Raw genomic sequence first — 27302 nt, forward strand, 5'->3', positions numbered from 1 at the left:
TTCTCCAGGTAGATATCGAGGTGAATGGAGAGCCAGTGGACCTGCAGATGAGACTTGGGGAAAATGGAGAAGCTTTTTTCGTGCAAGAGCTGGAGGAGACTGAGGTTGGTGGAGCAGAGAAAATAATGAATGTAGATTAAGGATAGATATAGGAGTATGATGATGGGTTTTTATAAAGCACATGTAATAGAAAATGTTGTGAGTACTGTATTGTGACACAATTAAATAATTAAAAATGAACTGGATTTAAAATTATTTATCAAAGTGTCACCAACCCCATTACATTTACTTTTCAACAACATTTCTGCACAATTGATTCATCTGTTTCTTTTTTCTTTTTTTTTTCATCTGTTGCTTCTTGTGGGCACTGAACATAAATCTTAAAGATTCACCACTTTTTTTTTTTTACTTTGCCATTCTTCTGAAATTTCTGTGAAAACTGGTGGAATTTACTATGACGAAAAACTGTCACTTTTTAGAACGCTTTTATGACACTTTAATTTTTATGACCAAAATGACCTAATGTAACTGTGAAGAAAACAACAAACTTTGGTGCTCATTCATGTGTAACCATACAACATGTGTTGGAGAAAATGACGGCCATCTTGGCACACGTGTCTGGAAGTCGAGTATCTGGAACTCCTAATCGGACTCTCGACTTCCTGAATGCCGGTCAACTTTGCGAACGCCTGCTTCTTTTCCCCGACCAGCCAGGAGAGCGATGTTCGGTAGGTTTGTTCTCATGAACCCAGGGAACAAACGCTACCTATGAGCCAGGGGCAACTTTTATGGATTTGTTCGGTTTGGGAAATCTTTGCCCCGGTAGCGATTCCGCTGTGTTCGTGGGATCTGCGCACCTTTTGGACAACTTGGGTGCTCAGATCCAAACTATCTGGGGATATGCCATTTAGGGGGGTCCCTATAATATTTGTGTGTTTTATTATGTACATTTAATATTTAATATTTTATGTCGCGTCATTGTGACTCGGGAATGTAAGGGGCGTGTTGTGGAGGTTTCTATGGGCGTGAATACTGTACCGTTGTCTTGCATAAAAGCCGGCCGTTTGACCTGAATAAATTAATTCTTGTTGTACCCTTCATCTAATTCAGGCTGATGTTTGAGTATGCATCTGATTACTTGGTGGATTCACTTGTATGCTGTATTTTCATCTGGAGATCGTTCGGATCAACACCCGAACTATGAGCTATAATCACTCAGCCTCTAGCAGTTCGGGAGAAAGCAAACAAACGGGTATTCAAAATACCAGCGTTCGTAACAGTAACCGTCACTTTTCAGAACAATTTGATCAATATCCCCCAATATGTTTCTCAGGGCTGACTTTACACATCTGATGCCCGTGATAATCTGCATATTATGTATTTCATATATGGACTTATTTTACTAAGTTTTTCACTAACATGAGAATTCAAAGTGAATTTTAAAGACCAACTAGCCAGACTAGAAAAATGTACCAATGCTTCTAGTTTGGCTACATTGATCTTAATTTAATATTTACTTTGAATTCTCACTTAAGTGAATAACCCAGATCGCTTTGCAGTGCATATAGAGAGGATAGTGTGGGATAGATTTGCCTGTAGAAGGAACTACCATAAAGATAAAGACAATGCATGGCGGATTATTAGAACATTAAATAAACTTTGTATTTTGGGATTTTAATGTTCTTCCTGATTTCAAATGTATTGATTTTGTTTCTGTGTAAATGTCCATATACACTTGTCTGTTTCACAATGCACATGTTAAAAAAAAAAAAAAAAAAAAACATGAAATTTAAGCCTCTTTAGTTTAGAAAAATGTCTCCTCAGAGGGGATATGATAACATTATACAAATATATACCATTATCTGGAAATCTATTCACAAACAGGACTTTACATAGGACACGAGGTCGTGCGTTTAGTCTGGAAGAAAGAAGATTTTGTCTAAGGCAAAGGAAAGGTGTTTTTTTTTTTTTTTTTGGTTTTTTTTTTTTGGTTTTTTTTTTTTAACGGTAAGAACAATAAGGATGTGGAATTCTCTGCCCGAAGAAGTAGTTTTATCAGAATCTGTACAGATGTTTAAACAGCAACTAAATGCATGCTTGTAAAAACATAATATTCAATGATACAATCTTTACACTGTAGGGTAATAGCGTCTTGATCCAAGCATTAATCAGACTGCCATTCTGGGGTCAAGAGGGAATTTTTTTCTAGTTTGTTGTAAAATTGGAAATGCTTCAAACAGAGTTTTTTTTTTTTTTTTTTTTTGCCTTCTTTTTGGATCAACAGCAAAAAAACAGATGTGAGGAAGGCTTAACTTGATGGACACGTGTCTGTTTTCAGCCTATGTAACTAAACTAACCCTTGTTTCACAATATACTACAGTGCATAGAAATTTCTTAGTCTACTCCCTGCGGTCTCCTTTGCAGAATCTTTCTCCACTCCCAGCCAGCAGTGACTATTCTTTGTCTCCTACTGAACCCCATCCTAGTCTGTCAGAGTCTCCTATTGACACTACTACAAGAAGACAGCGCTGGAGCAGGAAAGGAGACAAAAGGCGAGAGGAGCTGACTTTGGAGGTAGCTGCAGAAGAACAGATGCCTGTCCTTTCTGCTCGGTGAGACAAACCTACGCATGTGACATCTTTATAATGCACAGATACAAGCAGTGTGTTTACTAACATATATCTTCATTCTTCCCCCATCACATTGCAGAGAATCCATGTATTTCTCATTCTGCGATGTAGCAGAGAAAAATTCTCAGTCCCAGCCCAATGTTTTCTACCCCTGCTACGACGAGGAACTTGTAACACATCAGTCGAGGTAACCCTAAAAGTGGGTGAACATGTACAGCAAACACTGTATGATTCTTCCAAGATATTGTCGATATAAGGATACGTGCTTGTGTGATAAAGTAACATATTTATTGGCTCACATTACTATGTGCTCACTTGAAGTACTGTGTGGACAGTGTGACTGATACAACAATCCTGGCAATACAACCACACGTATGCCTGATTGCACGAAGAACTAGAATAACATGTATGTTAACCTATTTTCTCCACCATTTCTCCACCAGTCGCTCTCCTTCACCGAAAAGTGACTCTGAACTGGAAATGAGGCTTCCAAATACACCTCTAACTGAGCAGTGCATGGAATGGGACTGGGGAAGGCTTCCCCAGGTAACAAGAGTTTCCACAACTACCTGGATTTTCTTCAGACATTAGCACATGGATATAACCCTCATTACCAAGTGGATGTTATCTCATTCTGTTTATTTTTTTTATTTTTTTTACAGGTGAGCCGGGCAGAATTAATACCCCAAATTTCACAATCGGCACCTCCAAGCCCCACCAACTGGGAAACTCTTAAGTCACAATCTTCATTCTTCCAAGAGCCAGCAGACCAACCTTCAACAACAAGTTACGATGCACTGGAGGACCCACCCCAAATCCTAGACCAGGATGGTGAGCTAAAGTAGAAGAAATAGTGTATGTATGGTTTTCCTAGTACAGTCTCAATAGTCAAACAGGTCTATTTTTTCTGTTTAGCTAGTTTTTTTTTTTCTTCTAATCTAATCATCTAATTTCCATTCATTAAATGTTAAAGATTTCTGTTTCTTTTTTTTGTGTGCCTTCTACTCTCCATAACATTCTAGCTTCATTACATTTTGATCTGTTTTATCTTCTTTCTATCCTTTTTTTTTATTATAATAATTATCCTATGGTGACATTTCACCTGATTTTCACGTCTAGCTTGTGCCAACCCTCCCATTAATTCACCAACTCCAAAGCCTGAGGACCTTCTATCTCCGGAATCCCAGGAAGTGTCTCTCTATTTCCCAAATAGGTCAGTTGAAATGCAGAACAGTTGGGATGTAATAATATTTTTTAACTAAATTCAAAACCTCCCAAATTCTGTCACTGCAGTGATCCGTACCCACTGCCAGCCCCACCTCCGCACCAGAGAATCTCTGAACAAGACTCAGATGAGAATGAGGAGGCATTGGTCAGGCAGCAGGAGAACTACATAGAACTGTCACTGTGCGGCGGGCTAACAGACACCTGGGACATTCCCATGGGTAAGTATGCATGGGTTTCTCGAGTAATGATGTTGAGAATTAAAGGAGCGTGCATCCCGCTGTAGCTCCCTGTATGTTTTGTATATCCTTACTTTTTGTCTCTGTCGTACTGTCGGGTACAATGAACCGGGTGTTTATTTGTTTTTCCTGTAAAAGTCATTTCAGTTATTTCTTCTCCAAACACAGAAAGATTCCTGAAACACCAGATATCGTATTCAGAATTCTGTCAAAATCCTTTGCTTATAGAAGACACAAGATTGGTGTTGCGGATACACGACAAGTAAGGCCGACATTACTTCTTACTCGAATCCCCATAGTATTTGGTTTTAAAAAGCTTTTTTTTTTAATGCCTTTGCTTCAATGTGCATTTTTGTGTGTTTATTCAATGTCTCCACTATTATCCTTATGTATGCATTTCCTTTTCTGCATCGAATTCTCTGCTTTGTCTTATTTTCCTCTATATTTTCAGGTTTTATAACTGGGCGACTGCTGCCCCTATCATCCTGTGTAAGCAGGTTTTTAATGAAGACCTACCCAAGGTAATATCACTTGCTATCGGATGTATTTCACATTTCTGCCAGGCTGTTTCTAATACGTTATTATTTTGCCAGGACATAGTTAATCAGCTTGTCTACCAAAAGATGCCCCCCAGATCAGGAAGATGGTGGTTCTCATGGCGGCGAAAGGATCTCCCTCAACATATGGTAAGAAAATAAAATCTGTCAGTGCAGAACTTTTACTAATTTCACACAAAGTCAAACCATGGGTCACTTTATATTTCTAATTGCTCCATCTTTTGTACTGTTGTCCGTTCACACTTTCCCCTTCTTACGATCCCGTTCAGGTTTATTTAGTAAAGTGAGCATTCAAAGTGAAGGTCAACTTTTAAGGTCAACAAACTGGAACAATTCTCTACGTCAGCTATGCTTTTTAGTGTGGCTACTCTGGCCTTAAAGCTGAAATTTACTTTGAATTCCCACTTCAGTAAATAACCCTGATTATCTTTCCGCTACATTCTTCCCCACTACTAATGTAACAATGGGAAAAAAATGGCATCTTACGACAAATATCAACTACGGCCGTCTTTATAAATCTCCTTAGTATTTTCAAATTATTTTATCGCCTTCCTTCCGTATCCCCAGCTAAGATTGGCCTGCAGCTTATAATAAACCCTGTAATATTTAAATACATTTTATATTAAACCCCCTAACAGTAACCTAAGTCTTCATATTAAACCCCCTATCAGTGATCTAAGTCTTCTTGTTAAACTCCCTAACAGCTATCTAAGTCATCTTATTAAACTCTCGAACAATAATCAAATTCTTCATATCAAACTCCCTAACCGTGATCTAATTCTTCATATTAAACCCTCTTAATAACATTGACCTAAATCTCAATATAAACCCGCTAAGAGATTTACTTCTTCATAGTAACCCCTCCAACTAACAATGACCAGCTAATTTACCCTCTAAAAAGAATCAACCATGTAAAACATTTGGATCCATAAGCAAAACTTTGTTGTTCTTTAAATGAAATTTCACAATAAGTAGCTATGTTACCGGGCATCATTCCCAGAATGTTTTGTTTGTTCTCAGTCTCTCCCAATCATAATTTCTCCATTCCCACTTTAAACAGTTCTTGATTTCTCTATATTATAGCGTTACATTCTCCTAAATCTAATATTCTCCCTTTAAGTTGATCCCAGTGCTTCCATTCCTACCCCTCCTCACACTCCACTTTCTCCATCACTCTCACTCACGCAGCAAACACCCCAAACTGATGAATCTGAGGAGCAGAAAGAAGATCTCAACCAACATAGGTGAGGATTTTTCGTTTAATTATTTCTCCATCTGTTTTTCACCTTCTCTCAATTTTTTTTCTTGCTTATCAAAGTAATGGGACTATAATTGCACGGCAAGGGATCAATGTTTCCAAAATTACTATTTTTTTAAATCATCTTCCAGGGCAAGAATTCCTTTCTCCCAAAAGGGGAGACCTCATCACCCTATTTCAGTCCGTTGTCTTCCTTCCTCCATTTCTCTCGTCTCTCTTCTGTATTCCGAGACAAGTATCTTTTTCCATGTTTTACTTGAAGGTTGACAGAGACGATTGTTACCAGTGAGCTTTCCAAAACACCAGGACAGCCTCCACAGAACAGGAGATCCCTACGTCTTACTTCAGAGCAGATAGTAAGTGAGAGTTCCATTGTAGAAGCTTCACATTCTTGTCTTATTACGTCTCGCTTTTGGTAGGATACATGTTTTTTCTTTTCCACTGCATTTGTGTTTATGAATTTGTCTTTTCTCAGTGCTCATTGTCATCTCCTCTAAGCTGTAACATTATCCGCTACATTCTTGACTGGCGTGCTGGTGACATGAAAAAAAAAACACTCTCTTTCTTGTGCTCTTGGCCAGCTTGTGTGAAAATAATTGGCAAGTACTCTGGTTTTCTTGCAACACCTGACTCTTACAGTCTCTCTCAACAGGAACGTTTAAACCTTCAAGATGGGGCTAATGAAGTTGTGTTTAGTATTTGCACTAAATTTCAGGGGACATGTCGCACCCGATCCCAGATCTACCTTTGGGATAGCCAGGATCGCATCATCGTGAGTGACATTGATGGCACAGTTACCAAGTGAGTACATACCTCACTATAATAACCTCAAAAAAGGAAGGAGGACTGCACTCAATTCCTAGAAATCACAGGGCATTTTAAGCAGGACCAGCAAATCCTTGTCATATGGTTTATCCAAGTAGAGGCTTCAGGTGCTCATAGAGTTTGTCAAGGTCTATATGAGCTTGACAAAGACCTTGGTTTAGGTCGAAACGTTGCTCATTGCATTTTGATCCAATAAAACGTCTTTGCATTTGAATTCTGTGAGTGCCTGAAGCCTCTTCTTGGATCTAATAACCTGACTGTCACATTTCTTTTTTTTTTTTATTATTTCTTTTTTTTTTGTTGTGCGGGAGGTTACAAACAGACGCCACAACAGCGTATCTCAAGAGTCACATAGGTCAGACAGTGGCGTGATAATTTGCACAATTTTTTGTATTTATAAGCTTAGCTAAACATTTATTCCAGCAAAGTAAGATTTAGTTAAAATAACTAATGTGAAGAGAAAACATAGATTATTACCACACGTTTAGTTGCATCGCCTTTATACCATGCTATTTCAATAGAGGGCTATTTATTCTGGATAAACTAGGGGCATGGTTGTGGCTGAGACAGTGGTTCCAGCTAAAGTGAAAGTAAAACTCCCTAGCTACAGTAGCATCTTAGCTTAATATGCAGACCTCCATGTTGGCTGCGAGTGATGGGAGTTGTGGGAAGCAAAACTGAACATTAAACAAAAGGTTGAATAATAGAGATATGTCCAGTTCCAGTGGGGCAAAGAGTCAGGTGTAAGACAATACTATGCCTGTGTTAGAGTCTCAGTCCGTTTGGGGTCAGCCGATGCCTTGAATGGGCTGGGTGAATACCCCCTGCTGTAGATGGTGCAGCTGGTGCGATCTCCCTGGTGACCGGGTGCCGAGATCCTCTGGGCTTTTCTGAGTTGCTGTGGGTGCTGAGTTTAGCTGCACCTGCATTGTTTGGGGTGGTCTGGTGCTCGTCTTTGGCGGTCTCCTCTGCTTCCCCGCCTTGCCTGGAAGATGCCGTTTTTTGACCACCCTCCGCCTTCCATCATCCGCTTTTTTGGGTTGTGTGTCCTGCCTCTGCTCCCGCCGGTTCAGGTTAGTGCCCTTTTGTTGCTTCTGCCGTTGGGGTTGCTCTGCTATTTTTACCGGTTTGGCGTCATGTGAGGTACCCTGTGGCAAAGTCTGGGGGATCTCTGCAGGCTCTGAGCCCCTCATGCGGGCTTCTAGAGACTCCCAGAAGGCATTGAATATGATGTCCAGTCGTTTCTCGGTTTCCCGCCAAGTGTTGGACGTGACGGCGGTGCTAGAGGCATACGCCATCTTGGAGGTCGTAGGGACAGTAGCTTTTTGCCTCCATATAGCCGGTACTGGGCCATTGCTGTGCCCGGGAGTTGGTTGGGGGTGGACCGGGATAACCCCCACCGGTCCAGAGGGGGGGGAACGAGGGCTTGCAGTCAGCCTTCCGGCCTGGCCTTGCTGCTGGGGAGCAGCCGCCTCCCCTGCGCCTGCCATGCTTGTAGGCCTTATTTTTTTTTCGTTGCTCGGTTCGACGCCGGGGAGGTACCGATCTCTGCACCTCGGTATCCTCTCTCGAGTGGTAGCCTTGTGGTCGTAATTAAGTGCCTGTATGGCGGTCAATTTTGGCGTTAAGTCCCCGGTTTAGCAGGAGCTGCTGAGATGAGCGTCTGCACAGCTCTGCGATTAGGCCCCGCCCCCGACTGTCACATTTCTTATAAGAACTTCGTCATGTTCCATTTCTGAAGATTGTTTCGCAAACTTTGTAACCCTTCAGGTCAGATGCTCTTGGTCACATTTTACCACAACTTGGAAAAGACTGGACGCAGCAGGGAATAGTTCAACTCTATCATGCCATTGAAAGGTCAGTTCTATATCAAGTTATAATATGTACTGCAGTCAGGGTATTTCTGATTCACTTGCTTCCAATGTGCCTAACCGTTGACTCCACTTGTGTCTCCTAGGAATGGATACAGATTTGTGTATTGCTCTGCACGCTCAGTGGGTCTGGCCGAGCTCACCAAGAACTTTCTTCAGAGGATAAATGAAGGAGGTCTTACCCTTCCCCTTGGACCTTTACTGTTATCTCCCAGCAGCCTCTTTACTGCTCTGCATAGGTGAGTACAGCAGATAAAACCATCATGGCTTGACTGCCGAATCGTGCTGTATTGATGGTATGTGTTACTCTGTGTATTCTATACATTGATTTTTTTTCCACACATTTCTCACATTCACCGACCCCTGACTGTGTTTTATTATTTTGCAGGGAGGTCATAGAGAAGACACCAGAGCGTTTTAAGATTTCATGTCTCTCTGACATCAGACAGCTCTTTCCGGACCCTCAACCTTTTTATGCAGCCTTTGGGAACAGGCCCAATGTGAGTTAAAGGAACACGCACGCAAAAAAAGATATTTAAAATCCACAGATCTCAGTAGGAACTCTTAGCAAATATACTGGAAGTGATCTTGGTGTTGAAAATAAAAAGTATTTAGCGTGAAACCACAGGGAGATGATAGATTATGTATGGTTAAGAGAAAAGAGGGGAAAAAAACAAAAAACACAACATCAGATTCATGTGTTTGCCCTTTATTTCCTCTAATATCTAAAATCAACCCCATCTTTCTATACTTGTCCCTCTCTTTTACTTCAAAATAAATGCCCCATCGGCACCTTCCTCTTACACCGCTGTTTGCTTTGCAGGACGTTGTGGCTTATAAGGAGGTGGGAGTACCCGAAGTACGTATCTTCACTGTCAACCCAAAGGGAGAACTGACTCAGGATGTGAACCTATGCTTTAAGTCCTCGTAAGTGCTTGGTGTGGTGTGAGAGGGCACAGACAAGAGTGTGAATTAATTAGGAAATGTCAGAAACAGTAAATGGGGAATCCTCACTTCCCAGGGGTCTTAAACATTATGTTCACATAATCTCTATCTTTATCAAACTATGTAATTGTGAGATGTAAAAACATCTTGGCTCTCTCAATCAGTGAACCTTAGGAATTTGTTGGGATGGGGGAGTGGGGGGTGGGAGTGACTTGTTAGATGTATATTCAAAATGTTCACAGCATAATGTGTTTCACAGCAGGTATGCATTTTTTGTTTTCCCTTTTACAAAAAATGAGCTAAAAGATGTTTTGTTTTTTTATAATGTTCAAAAAAGCTTATAGAAACATTTTTAAAAAAATAATATATTAAGGAAACCTTACATTTATTTCAAAGACGTGTATAGTGAGCCAAGGGATAGTGGCATCTGGATGCAAGTTTGTTATGGGGGTGTTTTTTCCAGCTCAATTACTCACCTCTTTCTACATATTTTTCTAGTAAAGATAATTAACCACATAACCGAATGATATTTTACTGTATATCCCATTGTGTTATATGTCAGAAGTCTAAAACAATAGTGTGCCTTTTATGTAGCACATTTTCAGTAATAATACTTAGCAAGCCTAATTGCTAGCCGAGTATAACTGTAGTGTGGTCCACAAGCAGGACAGGACACACGAATTGACACATAAAGGGTTATTTAATAAAGTGAGTATTGAGTGAGGTTCAAAGTTAACTTAAAATGTAAGGATAAAATAGCCAAACTTAAAAATTTTTTCCAAGTCACCTATGCTTCCAATTTGGTCTCAGATTTAATTCCACTTTGAAGTCCCTAAAAATTCTCACTTTACTGAATTACTCTGACAGCATTTCTGCCATAGCCAGATCTTCATCCATGTTCCTTACGTTTGACCCATGTGACTAGTGATGTCCCGAACTGTTTGCTGGCGAATAGTTCCCGGCGAACATCGCTTGTTCGCCACGGATGGTGAACACATGCGCTGTTCGGTCCGCCCCCTATTCGTCATCATTGAGTGAACTTTGACCCTGTACCTCACAGTCAGCAGACACATTCCAGCCAATCAGCAGCAGACCCTCCCTCCCAGACCCTCCCACCTCCTGGACAGCATCCATTTTACATTTTACATTGAGTAGGGACAGTGTAGCTGCTGCTGATTTGATAGGGAAATTGATAGCTAGGCTAGTGTATTCAGTGTCCACTACAGTCCTGAAGGACTCCTCTGATCTCTGCTGTAAGGACAGCACCCCAAAAAGCCCTTTATAGGGCTAGAACATCAGTCTGCTTTTTTTTTTTTTTCTGTGTAATGTAATTGCAGTTGCCTGCCTGCCTGCCAGCCTGTGTGTCAGGCTCACAGCATATACTGTGCCCACTTGCCCAGTGCCACCACTCACTCACTGGTGTCACAATAGCTTGCATTTAAAAAAAAAAAAAAACCTTTTAGACTGTAATATAATAGCAGTCAGCTTCCTTCACGAGTGTGCGTTTCAGGGCCTGCCAGGGCACAGTGTCACACCAGTGCAACTCATATCTGGTGTAACAGTAGTGTACATTTAAAAAAAAAAAAAAAAATTTTGACTGTAATAGATTGAATAGCCGTTAGTTGTCTGCCAGCGTGTGTATCAGGCTCACAGTGTATACTGTGCCCACTCGCCGAGTGCCACCACTCATATCTGGTGTCACAATAGCTTGCATTTAACAAAAAAACAAACTTTTTGGACTGTAATATAATAGCAGTCAGTTTCCTTCACTAGTGTGCGTTTCAGGGTCTGCCAGGGCACAGTGTCACACCAGTGCAACTCATATCTGGTGTAACAGTAGTGTACATTTAAAAAAAAAATATACAGGGGGCTTGTTGTCACCTTTCGGGGACCCTTGGTGTTGTACGTGGCTGGGTGGAGCAAGAGACCTTCAATGACATCAGTGAGGACAAGGAACGGGAAATGGCTAGCTTGGTATCCAACCTTGTGCAAATGGGGAGTTTGCGGTTGTGCAATTGGACTGTTTGCAGTGCGTTAAATAGGGAGTTTGGTCTGTCACTGTGAAGCGGGCGTAACCCTTACACTACCTGATCGATACAACATCATACCTGATGTTTTAAAGCACGTTATTCCAAACAATTTAGGAATGTTAGGTGATTTTTGCCCTTTCTGGATTAAAACCAGACTCTGCATCAACTATGTAATTTTCCATGGGAGTTTTGCCATGGATCCCCCTCCGGCATGCCACAGTCCAGGTGTTAGTCCCCTTGAAACAATTTTTCCATCACTATCGTGGCCAGAAAGAGTCCCTGTGGGTTTTAAAATTCGCCTGCCCATTGAAGTCTATGGCGGATCGCCCGGTTCGCCCGTTCGCGAACATTTGCGGAAGTTCGCGTTCGCCATTCGCGAACCGAAAATTTTATGTTTGCGACATCACTACATGTGACTGCATATACATGTGTAACCTGTGACAGGGTGTGTATGTGTAATAAAAAAAAAGTGGATATTCGATATGTTCTAATGGGTATCCATTAGAACATATCTAATATCTACTTTTTTATTTTGCACTTAGGGCTTTTTAGTGTAGAGTAGTGCCCTCCACCATACCAGTTGCTCTAAATCTGAGAATTTCAATTCTCAAACCATATCTGTGTATGTGTAATGTATGTGGCCGGGTTGGCGGTTAGTGACATAATATGTGACTTGAGTAGCTATGGCTGTGTGATAGGGTGGGTGATGTTCCAGGAGGGATAAGCCCAATGGCAAATTATTTAGGTAATACAAATGATTGGTGTTGTGGCAGCTGACATTTAATGTGTATAAGTGCAAGACAATGCATCTAGGACATAAAAACCCAAGGGCAGAGTACAGAATATTTGATAGAGTCCTAACCTCAACATCTGAGGAAAGGGATTTAGGGGTGATTATTTCAGATTAATTAAAGGTAGGCAGACCATGTAATAGAACAGCAGGAATTGCTAGCAGAATGCTTGGTTGTATAGGGAGAGGTATTAGCAGTAGAAAGAGGGAAGTGCTCATGCCATTGTACAGAACACTGGTGAGACCTCACTTGGAGTACTGTACGCAGTAATGGACACCGTATCTCCAGAAGGATATTGATACTTTAGAGAGAGTTCAGAGAAGGGCTACTAAACTGGTTCATGGATTGCAGGATAAAACTTACCAGGAAAGATTAAAGGAACTTAACATGTATAGCTTGGAGGAAAGACGAGACAGGGGGGATATGATAGAAACATTTAAATACATAAAGGGAATCAACAAAGTAAAGGAGGAGACTATATTTAAAAGAAGAAAAACTACCACAACAAGAGGACATGGTGTTAAATTAGAGGGGAAAAGGTTTAAAAATAATTTCAGGAAGTATTGCCTTACTGAGAGGGAAGTGGATGCATGGACTAGCCTTCCAGCTAAAGTGGTAGAGGTTAAAACAGTGAAGGAGTTTAAGCATGCGTGGGATAGGCATCAGGCTATTGTAGACTTAAGATAAGGCCAGGGACTAATGAAACTATTTAGAAAATTGAGCAGACTAGATGGGCCGAATGGTTCTTATCTGCCGTCACATTCTATGTTTCTATGAATGGCGGGAGAATTGGGATGTGTTATGTGACTTGGTGGGGAGGGGTTTACAAATGGCAAGACAGGATGCCGGTTGGCAGTATGTGATAGGGGATGAGATACCTGACTGTGTGGAAGAATGTGATATGGAGCTTCAAGTGCATGTACTGGTTGGACAGGAGTTTATGGCTTGGGCCAGTTGTTCCACCCATTGTGCAGTCGCAAGCGAAGGTATCTGATTCTACAGCAGTTTATACACTTATACCCATACAGTAACGGGTATAATGACAAAACGTACAGTGGAATCTGACAACCCTGTATGCATGCCTGTCTAAATCAGTAGTTTCTAGAGCGGCACTGTCGCCCCCATATTAAAGATGAGTATTTCATAGCGATATAATCTTTATGAAATAGTTTTTATGACTGTGTTGGAAATTCACTAAAATTCCAAACCAGTCAAGAGATATACAGAGATAAAGTAGGGACTACTATGTCTCTGTATTACTCCTCCGCCTGACACAAGGTGGAGCCTATGTATCAAGACCTGAAGCCGTCATCCGTGACAGCGGCAGGGAATTGGCTGTGTCTATGGAGGATCCTGCGGTCTTGCCTGATTCACCACAGACCTCAATGACGTCGTCCTGTGCATGCGCGAAAGCACAGCAGTGACGTATGCTCCTGGAGAGTCCAAGAGGAGCATCGCAACCAAGATGGTGGTGCCCATGAGGGACCGGTTCAGGTAAGCAATCTCACCTTTACCTCCCCCTTCCCCGGTCCACCAGCGGCGATGTCACAGTCCCAAAACTGTGACAGTGCCACTTAAACCCCACAGTTAGGACCCCAGTTGGGTCTCATGCTACTTTACGGAGTCCTAAATGACACTATAGGCACCAAAACAACTTTAATGCATGTGACAGGATTTGGTCTCATTAACATGCCTTATTTTTTGCGTGTTCAAATATACATAGTTTCTGCCAAAGTAAAATAAATGTTTTGCTGCTTTCTAGGCTTTTTCATTGAATAAGAGCAACACAGGTAAATCCCAGACGAATTGTTTTGTTTGGGTGTAGATTCAAAGGATTTTGATTCAGACGAACCTGTAGAAACTGATTCTACTCACCCCATCTCTCACCCTGTGCCTTTGGTCTTCTTCCTGCACCAGGCTATTACGGCACCATTTAAAAGACCAGTGTATGTGTGTCAGTGAGAGATTTATAATTCTAACCAGCATATCCGTTGCAATCGATAAACTAAAAGGCCAGTTGTAATCATACATTTTGTTTGCCCCCAGTTTGGAGTGTAGAGGGGAGGAACATTTGGATGGGAGGAAAGAATAGAGGAGGCACTAAGAGCTGCCGAGCCTGGTGGGCTCCCAGCACTGAGGGGAATAAGGGGTCTGTAATCCCTGGCTGTGTGTGTAGGGTCCTTAATGCCTTTGAACGGGAGATCGGTCTTTCGTGTCTTGTCTTTGTACGTGTATTATATGGGATCTATATATATATTTTTTTTTATCAAATACCTTTGTAAATATTAGAATTTCCAAAAATACAATGTAATGTTGATAAATCATAAGCAAAAATTATAAAGCTTGACCTATAGAATTCATTACAAGCACCATAACCACTACATACTGCTGTAGTGGTCATGGTGCTAGGAATGCCCTGGAATGGTTGGGCTTCTTGGCTGCGGGGTGCTTGGCTGGGCACCACTCCCCACCTCCACTATTGCAGACAAAGAGCTTCTGGCGCCCTCTCTGAACTAAGCCCAGCACTATAGGGCTTAGCTCAGGAGATCTAACAGAAGCTTCTGCTAAAGAGCCTGTGGATTTCCATCGTCAGTAGGGGAGGTTGGGAAAGGCACCAGGTAAGAGATCAAACCATTCTAACACAGTTTGGCTACTTACAATGGGTGGGCAGGTATGCACTATAACCACTACAGAGCAATGCAGTGATTATGGTGCTTGGCGTGTTCCTTTAATCCACACATTACATTCTAGAAGTCGTTTTTTTGCAACAGTAAACTAATTTCAAAGTAATGCAATACGTTTTGCGCATTCATACATCAAAAGGGAAATTTGGAACCACAATATGTTATTAACTTTAATATTTATGAAGTATTTCAGATATGTATTACTGTAGATTTTCAGCACACGTTGTTTTTCTCTTATCCATCTATTTCGCTAACTCTATTTTTCATTGTTTTTTTTTTCTTTCTTTCATTTGCAAACCTGTATACTCCTCATATTTCCAACCATAGGTATTCTGGGCTGTGTGAGCTGGTGAATGTCATGTTTCCTTCTCTGTCCTGCTCGACCTCTGATGTACACTTACCGGAATTCAATCACTTTTCATACTGGAAGGACACTGTGGCCACCATCGATGAAGATGAACTGGCAATGCTTCTGTCTGCTCAGCTATAATCATTAAAGAAATATTCGAATGGGGGAAAAAATATTTTTAACAGTTTATTACATATACCCCCAAGAAAACATGCGTGTAAATAGTTTTGTATGTTTCTTTTGCGGGTATATACAAATATAGCTGCAGATCTAGAATCTGCAGCTACTGTAGGCCCTCCCCTTATCCCCTAACACAAACTTTTCTCATCATTGCTGGAGAATACCCAATCAGAGGTTTCTAATTGAGAAGCCTTGTGGAACAGCCGAGCATGTGTGCAGCTGTCCAATCACAGACTCCTCAACAAGTTGTATTCAACGCATTGAGAAGTCTTTCAAAAGCAGGGTAAACGCACTGGGTAAATGCCAGAGATTTGAGTTTAGCTCCACGGAGCTCAACTTGCCAACCTGACTGCCTGGCTGATAACCGGGAGATGCAAAAGGATTCATTAGGAGTTTAATATACAGAAACAAAAATACAGTTCCTAGTATACAGACATTAGGACCACACACCCCTCGCCTTCTCTTAATACACAGGCATCAGGACACCCACCTCCTCCTAATAAACAGATATTAAGAAAATGCATAGATTCACAGATGACCAATATTAGGTTAATTTCACTCCAGCAAAATATTTTAATTTCTATTGAACTTAGAAAACAGCAATACACGTTATATTTCTCAGGACCATTAACAACCAAAATAAAAAATTTTTTAAAAAAATCACAATCTTGTTTCCGGTTGCTGTTATCTTTTACAGTTCATATTTAAAAATAATGTTAAACATCTTTAAAAAAAAAAAAATAGCATAACAAAACAGAGACACACAGGATTACCGTCATCAGGCCTGCATTTATTTTTTGTTATGTGTCTATAAATTGTCAAAGATTTGGCGGTGGTAATGTTGAAATTGGCAGGAGAACCAGTGCGGGGGTGTCAATCTGCATCCTAGACATCTCTCCTCCTGCCAGAGGTTTTACAGTTTTTTCCGCATACCACAAAACTTTGCAACATGTCAAGTGGTATCCTGAAAACACTGTGTGCTTATGGCTCTCCAAATTAAAACTCCTGTATCAGAAAAATAATTACATGGCCCATCTGTCCACGAATGACCATGTTGCCATTTATTTAAGACAGTCGTGCGAAATATGATCAATAGAACAAAGAATATATAGAATGGGCAATATGGGGGCAAAGTTTTAAGTGGAGTAATCGGTAAAAACATCCCGTTGATTTGCGGAGGGATTGTTCAGCTTTTCGCAAAATTGCTTCTTATACTTAGCCCCCATAGTGTTTAGACCAAGTAACACAATTCAGTCTTCAAGCATGGCTGATAAGATTTGAAATCCCTGCTGTATAATTTAAATACAATTTTTAAATAAAATGATTTCCCCAACCATGGGATAAGACACCGGAGCTGATCATTTACTTTCTATGCAGTTTCTATTCAAATGTTGGCTACCATTCGTTAAAAAAAACCTTGATATTTCATGACTGGTGGACTGGTTTCATGACTAAATTGTCCTCAGTGGGAGCTGTGCTTATGCGGGAATGCCTCGAAACTCAGATGCAGATCTAGGTTAAAAACACTGAAATGTGTAAACGTGCATTAACGTAATAAAATCCCCACAAGAAGGACATTTCGTATTTTAACTACTCAAATTGCCAGCACCAAAAGTTCTAAATGAGGTGGAGGTGATTACCAAGGCAAAATATGTGCTATTTTGGGTGTAAACTACTAACTGTTAAGAAATATTGTATCAGTTGTCATGGTGATTGCTCCTTATTTAGCACTTTACCCCAACCAACAGCTGTTTTTGACTTCTTAAATCTCCCCCTAAATATTCATTTTTGCAGACAAAGGAAAAGGATATACCTGGGATTTTATGTAAAATTAGACAATTTGCACTCACAGGGTTATTCAAAGTTAATTTCAAATTCAAAATTCATAGGCCTTAAATTTGAAATTAGTTTCAAATTCACTTTGAATTCATACTTTAGTGAATAACTTTGCTAGCCAACACCTTCAGTGTTCTGCAATTCCAACAGAGTCCAGATGGTGGCGGAATAGGCTTGTGGATTAATGACTAGATATGACAGTCCACAACAGCAGTAGTGCCAAAAGTTCATCATTGGTCGAAAAAGTCTAAAGAGTTTCCCATGATACTAAGCCAAGCCGAATGACTCATACAGTAAGTAGCAGAACAGAGCCACGCTACAAGCTTCTACAATACCCATAATGGTTAGCCAAACCTGTCACTACTGAGCAGCAGATAATTACTAGTCATTCATTTATGCATCGGATAGAAAACCTAGCAAGGAACAGGCACGTATCTGAAAAGGGATTTTTACAAAAGCAAATGTACAATCAATGAAAAACCTTGCTATAATATTATACTAAATTTATATTACAGCAAGGTTTTATAATATAATAATATAGGCCCGTTGTTGACATGCATGCAATTATTTTTCTTTGGTAATATCCATCAAAGAAGAATTAATCTCAGGCATGTCAATAGTCTAGTGCATTGATCTAGTGATTACTCAACTCTGTTCCAGTGGGGATATCGTTAAAATACCAATCACAAGTGGTCCCTGACTTTTGGTTGAAAAACCATTTATCTTTTTTTGTTTTGTTTTTATAAAAAAAAAAAAAAAAAAAAAATCAAGGTTATGCCAATAAATAATACTGTTACTGCAAAATTTTGTTCTCATCCCTCTGCGGCAGATAGACGTGGAATGGCAACTTGGAATTTTTTTTGATCTTGTTTAAATAAAAGCCCAAGGCTGGCTGAGTCCAAACATCACTGATTTGCAACAGCGCTATGGACTGAGGGGTAGCTGTAGGTTTAAAACACTACATGACGCCATGATGAGACGGTATACAATCGCCTGCAAAGTCTCACGTGTATTAAATGTAGCATTGCTTTTCAAAAAATCAAGTCAGATCTCCCTGGTAGGTTAATAATGCCCAAGCACCAAATGTCTCCCTGCACTCCCACTGTCTTTGACACATCCACAGGCCTTTACGCAGGGTATGGAATAGTCACATAGCTGCCCCAGAACCAAAGGATCAATGCCCATTATACATTGGATATCTCTTGCGTGCCCTCTGGGCCTTATGTATTTCAAAGTTTATCTCCACCTTAAAAGGCACTGGTTCCTGAAGCTTTCTCAGTTATTACAGCTTTTACTTCCTTCAGCCTCAAGTGCTATTTCCTTCCAGAGGTGGATTGAGTGCTTGGCGATGGCTGGAAGTTTGATACCTCTTGAGTGATTTTACCCAGGTCATGTCTAAGCGCTATTAGACCATGCTCATGGGCTGCCAGAGTACTATTGACATGGTCCAGATAACTAAACAAAGTTTCCTCCTGTCCTCCACAAGTGCTCTCCACCTGTGAAACTCTTCGTTCAAATTGGGCTACTTCCCCTTGCAGTTCCCGAGCTACGTGCTGACAGCTGCCCAACTGCCCTGCAAGCCGTGCCTTCATCCTTTCCATGTCTCCTCGCAGTCCAAGCAATTGTGCCCTGCCGGAACGGATTTGGGAGCTCTGCCCTTCCACTTGATTATGAATTACATGAATTTCCTCATTTAGCCTGCTCCCTCGTTCCTCTGCACTGGAGTTAACCTGGATGACAGTATCTGCATACCTAGTAACAGTCTCCTCAAGGCCATGCAGAGAACGTCCTACATTCCGCAGGTTGACCTGTAATAGTGTGATCTCACCTTGCAAGGCTTCTTCCTGCTGTCTTTGTAGCTGCCTTTTGATGCCCACAATAGTGTTATTGAGGTGACCCATTTGAGATCGGAGATCCCGATTCTGCTCTTGACACTTTGCAAGATCACTGTGGATCTCCAGCAGGGAATCTCCATTAGGTATTGAACATCCAGCAGCACAAAGGTCCTCAACTGCAGTAATCCTGTTTTCTAAACCTGCTAAGCCTTCCATACCTTCCTTCTTTAAACCTATAAGCTGGGCTTCAAGTAGTGGCATTACAGCTCCATCCACAGAGAATGGTGTAGAAGCATTGCTTAGTTCTCCCACAGCAGTGAGAAGTCTCTCTTCCAAGATTCTCAGTTTGTCATCCACAGAGACTCTTACTCCATCCAATTCTGTAAGTATCTCACTTTTCTCTCCTCCCTCTTGACAGCACCTCATAATACCTTCCTCAGTGAGATTGAGCCTTCCTTCCACTTCCTCCAATCTTACACTAATTTGAGGCTCCATCACAAGCCTTGTCAACTCCATATCAAACCTCTGGCTCAAAGCATGATGCTCTTCTGTTAGCTGACGCATTCCACGCTCTAGTTCATCCACCCGTCTGCTTAGATCATCCAAACGTCCACAGCAGCCCTCAGGAGCACTAAGCCCCTGCACTCTGGCATTTAATTCAGACATTTCCTCTCTCATCTTTACTTCACGCCCATCCATTTCCTGCTGCATTTTCTGCCCCGATGCATAATCTCCATCCTGGCATTCTTTTTTTGCTGCTTCAACCTTGACATCACAAGCACCTTGGATCTTCTGCAAACGTGCTTCCAGTCCATCCAGAAGCTGTGCACGGGACTCTGCCAACTTGCCCTCTAGATATTGCTCCAGCAGTTCAGTAGAAGTGAGTGGAGAAGGCCTTGCAGCCTCCAGTAGGTGTTGTAGCTGTGCTTCATGTCCCATCACCATACCATTCACCTCCTCCAGCAACTCTGTTTTGGAACGTAGAATTTCACTGACCTCAGCCACTCGACCTGATAGGTCCCCAGTTACGTGTGGGGCTTCAGCTAGAGTATCAGAGATTACCCCGAATCCAACTGAAGAATGTGATGAGGAACTTGGTCCACTCACTAGGGAACCAATCATCTTGCTTGTGTCCTCCTGGATGGTGAGACGAAGTGAATCCCCTAGGCTGTTCACCACTCCCTGTATGCTATCATAGGACTGAGAAAGTCTACGGACCTCTTCTTCCACTCGTTCCAGACGTTCTCCAAAAACGGGAGACAACTTTCGACCTTGTTGGGAAATAAGAACAAAGTCTTTGAGAAACACATAAAACAACAGCAATTATTTATTTAGTTATTTGCTATTTACGTGCCTAACATTTCTGGGGAATAATAATACTATATGACATAACATTGAATCACAGATGAAAATGCATATGATGTACCTAAAAAAATAAAAACATTATGGCATATCTGTTGCCATTGGTTCATGTTTGTCAGTTTGACTTGGCCATGAAGTATGTCAATTTTAATCAGCTATGCATTGTCACATCGAGCAGATACACCATCAATGGTTTAGGATATAGGGGTTTACCAATTCTGTCCATTGAAGATATTTACTAAATTCTGAGCCATTGTGAGACCACTGTTTCCAAGTCACTAATATAGTATGACTTTTACAAATAGCTAAATTAAAACGGTGTCAATAATACTGGAGATTTGATGCCAGGACGTTTAGTTCATTTGAATCATATTTTATTTAGAGGTTGCCGAAAGTAGATGCAACAGCCAAAAGGTGGGCTATCTTGACTGCAATTAAGTGACGTTTTGAGTCAATGAAAGGGGCCTGAATAGTTTATGATTTAACAAATGTATCTAGTTAAGTTAAAAAAAAGTCTGTTGCCTATATCTGAATAGTTTAATGAAAGATTTTGTTTTTTCCCTTCTGTTAAACACGATTACACCAACCACAACACACTATAAAATAATAATCAAACCCTTAGTCACATTAACCCATTAATGAGTAATGACTAGGTTATTAGGACCATCTTGGAATTCCATTCTAGCATAGGCTCACAAAGGCTCAAATTGTAAATGGCATATTGTTATTCCTTAATTATATGTTTACATGATAATATATATACAGCGCTACGGAATCTGATGGCGCTTTATAAATAAAATAATAATATGTAGCAATTGTGATATTCTCGGGATAGCATGAGTTGGGGTGGGAGAAAAGAAGTTGTTAAAAGGCAAGTATGGTCTAATGGCAAAAATGCAAAGGGAACAATGATGGACCACTGGCTTGGCGCATTACCTATTCCCGCATCTATAAAAGCCAATACAGGTGACTGTCTTCTTAGGATGTATACTAAGCAGTTAAAGGACCACTATAGGCACCCAGACCACTTCAGCTCAATGAAGTGGTCTGGGTGCCAGGTCCCTCTAGGGTTAACACTGCCTGCTGTAAACATAGCAGTTTCTGAGAAACTGCTATGTTTACATATGGGTTAATCCAGCCTCTAGTGGCTATCTCATTGACAGCCGCTAGAGTTAACCCTAGATGGACCTGGCACTGTGATTTTCATTGAGAATGCTTTCCTATGGACTGACTGAATGTGCACGGGGCTCTTGCCGCGCATGCGCATTCAGCCGATGGAGAGTCCCCAGCGTCGAGGGAGGAAAGGTAAGAGTTTAACCCCTTCCTCCCCCTTCAACCTGGCGGGAGGGGGGCCATGAGGTTGGGGGGGGGGACCTATTAACACTATAGTGCCAGGAAAATGATTTTGTTTTCCTGGCACTATAGAATCCATTTAAAGCAAAAAAAAAAAAAAAAAAAAAAGTGGAAATTGGGACAGACCTAAACCATGCTCTGCTATTCCTCACAATTCACATAATATGATAAATAATTGACCATACTGTTCTAAATTGAAGCAGTGGGTTGTAGACTTTTGTCACAATCGTTTGATAATATTTCTGAGGGTTCTACTCAATGCCCATTACACAGCAAACAATTTAGGACAGACTAATGTGGAGTATGTTAGTATGATCTTATGTTAGATAAAATCAAGAATATGACAGCTTTAAAATGATTACTCTCCAACTTTTATGTCATTTTAGTAAATGGACTGGGACTTTCTCTACTTAAGATGATCGGATGCTCCACAATGTAATAATTTAATAATTTTACTTTGACGCTCAGTTCATTAAAAAAGAATAGAACATATGTTTCAAACATGTGCTGCAAAACTAGCACATTAGTTTGGCACAAAATGGGAGTTTCCAAAAATAAAATGAAATATACATAGTACGACATTTTTTTTATTTTAAGCGACTCTGTCACTTTAAATAAATAACTGTTATTGGACCTGCAACAAAGACCTGTAGTGGGCCCAGAGTCCCGCGGAATGTTGTCACACATTACTCATTGCCAGGCATAGGCAACCTTCGGCACTCCAGATGTTTTGGACTACACCTCCCATGATGCTTTGCCCGCATTGTTGGTGGAAGAGCATTATGGGGGATGTAGTCCGCAACATCTGGAGTGCCAAAGGTTGCCTATCCCTGCTCTATGCCGAGGGACTGTCTTGAGCCAAAGGAGAGAAATACGGAGGTTCAACATGAGAGGTTTATCCATACACAAAAATATTATTATGACCTAAAGCCTAGCAGAGGAGGAAAAAAAAGGTTATCAGTACACCCCGCACAGACTGGGAAAAGGGAGACGAGGACAGCTAGCAGCCTGCTTCAAGTTCATTGGGTAGTGTCTTGACCCAGTTTTTTAAGGTAATTATTGGAAAGTCTGCTATAGTTTATTGGGGGCGAAATCTGCGTATGGCATGTTTAAGTGATCAAGCAAGCTTCCATTCACATAAAGTTCTCCAACTGAAAAGTTGCCACTATCGGAAAATATGGAATGTAGCCCAGTAGCTATTTCCTAGACTTAACATTGAACTTGGCAGAATCAGCATTCAGGAAATGGTGCCACATTCAATGTTAAGTGAATACTAGAAGCTAAACAGAGGGTACGGGGTATAACTCGGAAAATCGACTGAGTTTCCAGACAATTACCAACTTGGGAATAAGTCAAGGTTTATAAAATACATTCCAAGGATTGGCAGCTGTATTTCTGAGGAAACCCATCCATCAGACCATTTAGCGTCGCACACATTTTTGTGGTTACTTTTTAAAGAGCTTTTACTTGCAAACTTGTGCCTTAACACGATATCTTAGGTTTTTAGATCTTTGATTGAATCGTAACTCTTTACAATTAAATATATAAAAAAGTATTACATAAAAATCTCAAGCATTCCGAACAGATCACAGGCCAATGTAGACTAGCTTTTTTTTCTTCGAAATTTGCAATAAAGTCACAGTTACTTTGTAATTTTTTTGTCAGTAAATATGCAGGTCCTTTTTATTAATCAACATCCCAGTTTGAATACATTTACTTACCATAGCCAGATTTCTTGGTTTGTGTTGGAACATCGGGAAACGTCTCTGCCTGCGGTTTGGAATACTGTGGTGGGCTCTTGGGAGGAGGGAAGAGTCGCTGGTTTGGGGCAGCTTTGGGACCCATGTAAGGGGGCATGAAGCCAGATTGAGGTGGGAATCCATCTTGGCACGAATCCCCAGAATGTCCTGCACAGCAACGCCACTGCATTTCAGTCACCACCTTGTACCCAATCTTGTACTTGGGTCTGAATAATGTTCTGTACCTTTAAATGCAAAACAGCAGTAAGGAAAACATTAGTAAGTGGGTCAAAGAGAAACCCGAACTCCCCACTCGTCATGATTCAAGGTCTGAGGAATACAACTCGCCAGAGACTGCTAGCTTTGGTGTGTTTATTGGGAGCAGGCTCAACACATCAGTTAGAAGAAATGAATAAAGAAAGCATTCATCAGGATTCTATTGGGTACCTAATCTTCCTGCACAGGACTGCAAGGACTGAGCAGGAGAATGTGCTTGTGCCATTTTTAACAGTTTCAGTGCTGGGCTAAGAGGTACTACCCATTGTACAGCGCCACGGAGTTTGCTGGCGCTATATAAATAATAAAATAATAATGGTGGCAATGAGTTATTGGATCTTATTATTGGAGTTAATGATCTGATGCCGTTGCAATAGTAATGAGTTAATGACTTGCACGACACTTGGAGTCTTTCTGCATATTATTCTGTATCTCTCGTTAATAAAGAAGTACTCTGCAGGGGAATGGACGAATACTCTGCACATCTGGGTAAAAGTTTTTACTTGTTACTAATTCAAATCATGGTACTCACACGACGGTCCCCGGACACTTGGGTCCCCAGCTGCATTTCAGATACTCAGCCTTGATGTACGGCTCCGTCCCATCCTGCATAGTGCACGTTATGTTCTTCTCCACAACGTACATGCAGTAATTCCTGAATAAAAAGAAAAGTGTTGGCGGGATTCATTGGGGCCCAAGTGAAGCTGAATTAGGAGGACAGAGGGGAGAGATGCATAGAAAGCACCAAATACTAAAAAGAACAGACTGGCAGAAAAACACAGAAAAAGCAATGGGCAATCACTATTGATGGGTTATAGTTATAATAAATAATCCCCAGCATTGTACAGAAATACTGAGAAACATAGAATGTGACGGCAGATAAGAACCATTAGGCCCATCTAGTCTGCCCAATTTTCTAAATACTTTCATTAGTCCATGACCTTATCTTATATCTAGGATTGCCTTATGCCTATCCCACGCATGCTTAAACTCCCTCACTGTGTTAACCTCTACCACTTCAGCTGGAAGGCTATTCCATGTATCCACTACCCTCTCAGTAAAGTAATACTTCCTGATATTTTTAAACCTTTGCCCCTCTAAGTTAAAACGATGTCCTCTTGTTGTGGTAGTTTTTTCCCTTTTATATATAGTCTCCTCCATTGATTCCCTTTATATATCTGAACTGAACCTGCCACTGTACACCTATAAGCAAACATGGCTCTGTGTACCTGTTCATGTTCAATGATGGGGAGTGAAATGCTGCTCCACACAATGATATGAAGTACCGTATGGTGTTTGTATACAAAGTGAACACACTGCTTGATACCGTAATACAGAATAGTTAACACTGCCTGCTTTTTAACCCCTTAAGGACCAAACTTCTGGAATAAAAGGGAATCATGACATGTCACACATGTCATGTGTCCTTAAGGGGTTAAAAGTTTTATATAAACACATGAATGTTTAGCTCGGTCGAACACTCTATAGACAACTGGCAGTCAATATTTAGTTCTTCAGTTGTTGTACAACTGCAACTCATGTAACGCTCAGCCAGCCATGGTCGCTTACCTTTTCTTATAGGCAGGCTGCTGAGCATCATGCGAATTTTAGTTCCACAACAGCTAAAGAAAAAGATGATGATAATCCCAGATCTACGGGCTATTCAGTTACTCTAAACATGCAGCCCCAATAAATCTAAATCAACCCAAGTAATGATCTCTATTCCATATAGCAATGCTGAAAGGTCAGTCACAGTTTATGTAAATCCTGTATAATTTATTGACACTGAATAACGCATTAATAAAGGACATGCTGTGAAGTCAATTCATAATGAGCACTTGTTGCTCATGTTTATATTTCCCTCGTCTGGCTCTGTCAAGTCTGTGTATAACATGCCGTAGGAACCCGCTGCCCACACTAATTATATTCAATGGGCACTGCCAAGTACTTGGCATCTGGAATAGGAATGTTCAGAGAAAAGTCATAAAGGTCTCGCTACATACAGTGAGGGTTTCAGCCTTACCTGTGCTTGCCAATGGGTTTGCCTTGTGGTTGAGGATGAGAATTAGAGGTGTATAAACTGTGAATGAATCTGCCAGCGGGTGGTGGAGGGTAATATGTCCCTTTGGCACCGACTGACCAAAGATGCCCTCCTAACCATTGGAGAAGACAGACCAAAATCATGAGGCTACAGTATCCCCCCTTCATCATGCCAGTTACGTGTGAGAATTGGGGGACACCAGGGACAGGCTGGGGTGAGGGGCTCCGTTAACTTCGTAGTCGCTGGTACAGTCCTTGGGGGTCTTTCTCCTCGTCAGTAGACTCCAGGCGTCTTTCTGTTTCCGTTTACACTTGAAGGGGGTCTTTTCAACTTTTGACTCTCCAGAGGGGTCTCGCTACTCCACGCCACGCTCTAATCAGTGTCTTTTTTTTACCAAAATTCCTTTTGCCGCTTCTTTGCTTGAACACTTGTGGGGAGTACGTTATCCCTTAGGGGTCTCCTTTTCTCCGTAAACACCTGGGCTTCTCGATTCACCAGGGCAGTCAGTTTTACAATCTTTGGCAAGGCAGTAGCTTATTCTTTTTGAAGAGTGTCCTCTTATGTCACTTTCTCATCACACGCCAACTGCTGTGTATCCTTGGCTTTGCGAGATACAGAGTCTCTATTTTTGTTTGTGTCACTGTGTGTGACTGTCACTGTGTCTATCTGTCACCATTTCCCTGGGTCACTATGTGTGTCAGTCTCTTGCTAAGTTTACTCTTAGTTAAACGCTGTTCCCATCTCTCTTTATTCCGTTCCTCCTACTTTCTTGCAATTTGATGCCTCTTGTAACTTTTACTCTCCAATAAGTCTCTTTTGCACTATTTCTCTCTCTTATCCTACCTACAGTACATCTTACAATTAACCATCAATGCTGTTTCTCAGTGTTCAGTCAATGCACGTCCCTCTGTGTATTTGCAGCCTGTCCTGTTCTTGCTCTCACTTTCAAACTGCAACTCTCTCTCACCCCTTGTCCCTCTGTCCCTGTCAGCTCCTCTCGGCTCCCTCTATACCCCAGACCTGTTGGAAAGGGGGGGTGGATTTGGGTGGAGAGAGAGGAGGAGACACTGGGATTAGAATAATATACCTCCTTTCTCTGCCCTTTCCTGAAACTGTATTAACTCTGCCAGGAGCAACAGGAGACTGCAGACTGGCACCGCGTGTCACACACGGTCTCAGTGCACACACGTGCACAGCTAGACTGAGAAACAGATGCTTCTAAAAAAGATTTAACTATTTTTTTTACACTGAGTGCTTGCAGGGAGGTTTGTGGAAAA

The 27302-nt window shown here is 41.2% G+C and overlaps 2 protein-coding genes across 2 annotated transcripts in view; one reads left to right on the top strand and one right to left on the bottom strand.

Moving 5' to 3' along the window:
- Window positions 1–16894, top strand: part of LOC134611774 (phosphatidate phosphatase LPIN3-like) — a 53613-nt gene extending 36719 nt beyond the window's left edge. The window contains exons 5-22 of the mRNA XM_063455989.1: window positions 9–104; window positions 2425–2612; window positions 2710–2817; window positions 3074–3176; window positions 3293–3461; window positions 3750–3843; window positions 3924–4075; window positions 4262–4355; window positions 4545–4614; window positions 4687–4779; window positions 5839–5894; window positions 6171–6264; window positions 6561–6709; window positions 8504–8590; window positions 8691–8843; window positions 8993–9104; window positions 9428–9531; window positions 15382–16894. Of these exons, the coding sequence (XP_063312059.1) occupies window positions 9–104; window positions 2425–2612; window positions 2710–2817; window positions 3074–3176; window positions 3293–3461; window positions 3750–3843; window positions 3924–4075; window positions 4262–4355; window positions 4545–4614; window positions 4687–4779; window positions 5839–5894; window positions 6171–6264; window positions 6561–6709; window positions 8504–8590; window positions 8691–8843; window positions 8993–9104; window positions 9428–9531; window positions 15382–15544 (2085 nt within the window). The 3' untranslated portion in view covers window positions 15545–16894. The remainder of the gene's footprint in view (window positions 1–8; window positions 105–2424; window positions 2613–2709; window positions 2818–3073; window positions 3177–3292; window positions 3462–3749; window positions 3844–3923; window positions 4076–4261; window positions 4356–4544; window positions 4615–4686; window positions 4780–5838; window positions 5895–6170; window positions 6265–6560; window positions 6710–8503; window positions 8591–8690; window positions 8844–8992; window positions 9105–9427; window positions 9532–15381) is intronic.
- Window positions 16895–18170: 1276 nt separating this feature from the next.
- EMILIN3 (elastin microfibril interfacer 3) lies at window positions 18171–27010 on the bottom strand. Its single transcript, XM_063455981.1, has 4 exons — window positions 26008–27010; window positions 24517–24639; window positions 23691–23953; window positions 18171–20525 (listed from the first exon to the last, which is right to left on the bottom strand). Exons 1-4 carry the CDS (start codon window positions 26193–26195, stop codon window positions 18733–18735), a joined length of 2367 nt encoding a protein of 788 aa, XP_063312051.1. The 5' UTR covers window positions 26196–27010; the 3' UTR covers window positions 18171–18732.
- Between the last annotated feature and the right edge of the window lie 292 nt (window positions 27011–27302).

This window comes from Pelobates fuscus, chromosome 5, assembly GCF_036172605.1.
Source record: "Pelobates fuscus isolate aPelFus1 chromosome 5, aPelFus1.pri, whole genome shotgun sequence".
In the NCBI taxonomy this organism is placed as follows: Eukaryota; Metazoa; Chordata; class Amphibia; order Anura; family Pelobatidae; genus Pelobates; species Pelobates fuscus.

Coding starts and splice junctions, on each gene's coding strand:
- EMILIN3 (XM_063455981.1), bottom strand. CDS start 26,195: ATGATGAAGGGGGGATACTGTAGCCTCATGATTTTGGTCTGTCTTCTC. Junction 24,640..26,007: donor AAACCCATTGGCAAGCACAG/GTAAGGCTGAAA, acceptor CTTTTTATTCAG/GAATTACTGCATGTACGTTG. Junction 20,526..23,690: donor AACCAAGAAATCTGGCTATG/GTAAGTAAATGT, acceptor TTTCCCAACAAG/GTCGAAAGTTGTCTCCCGTT.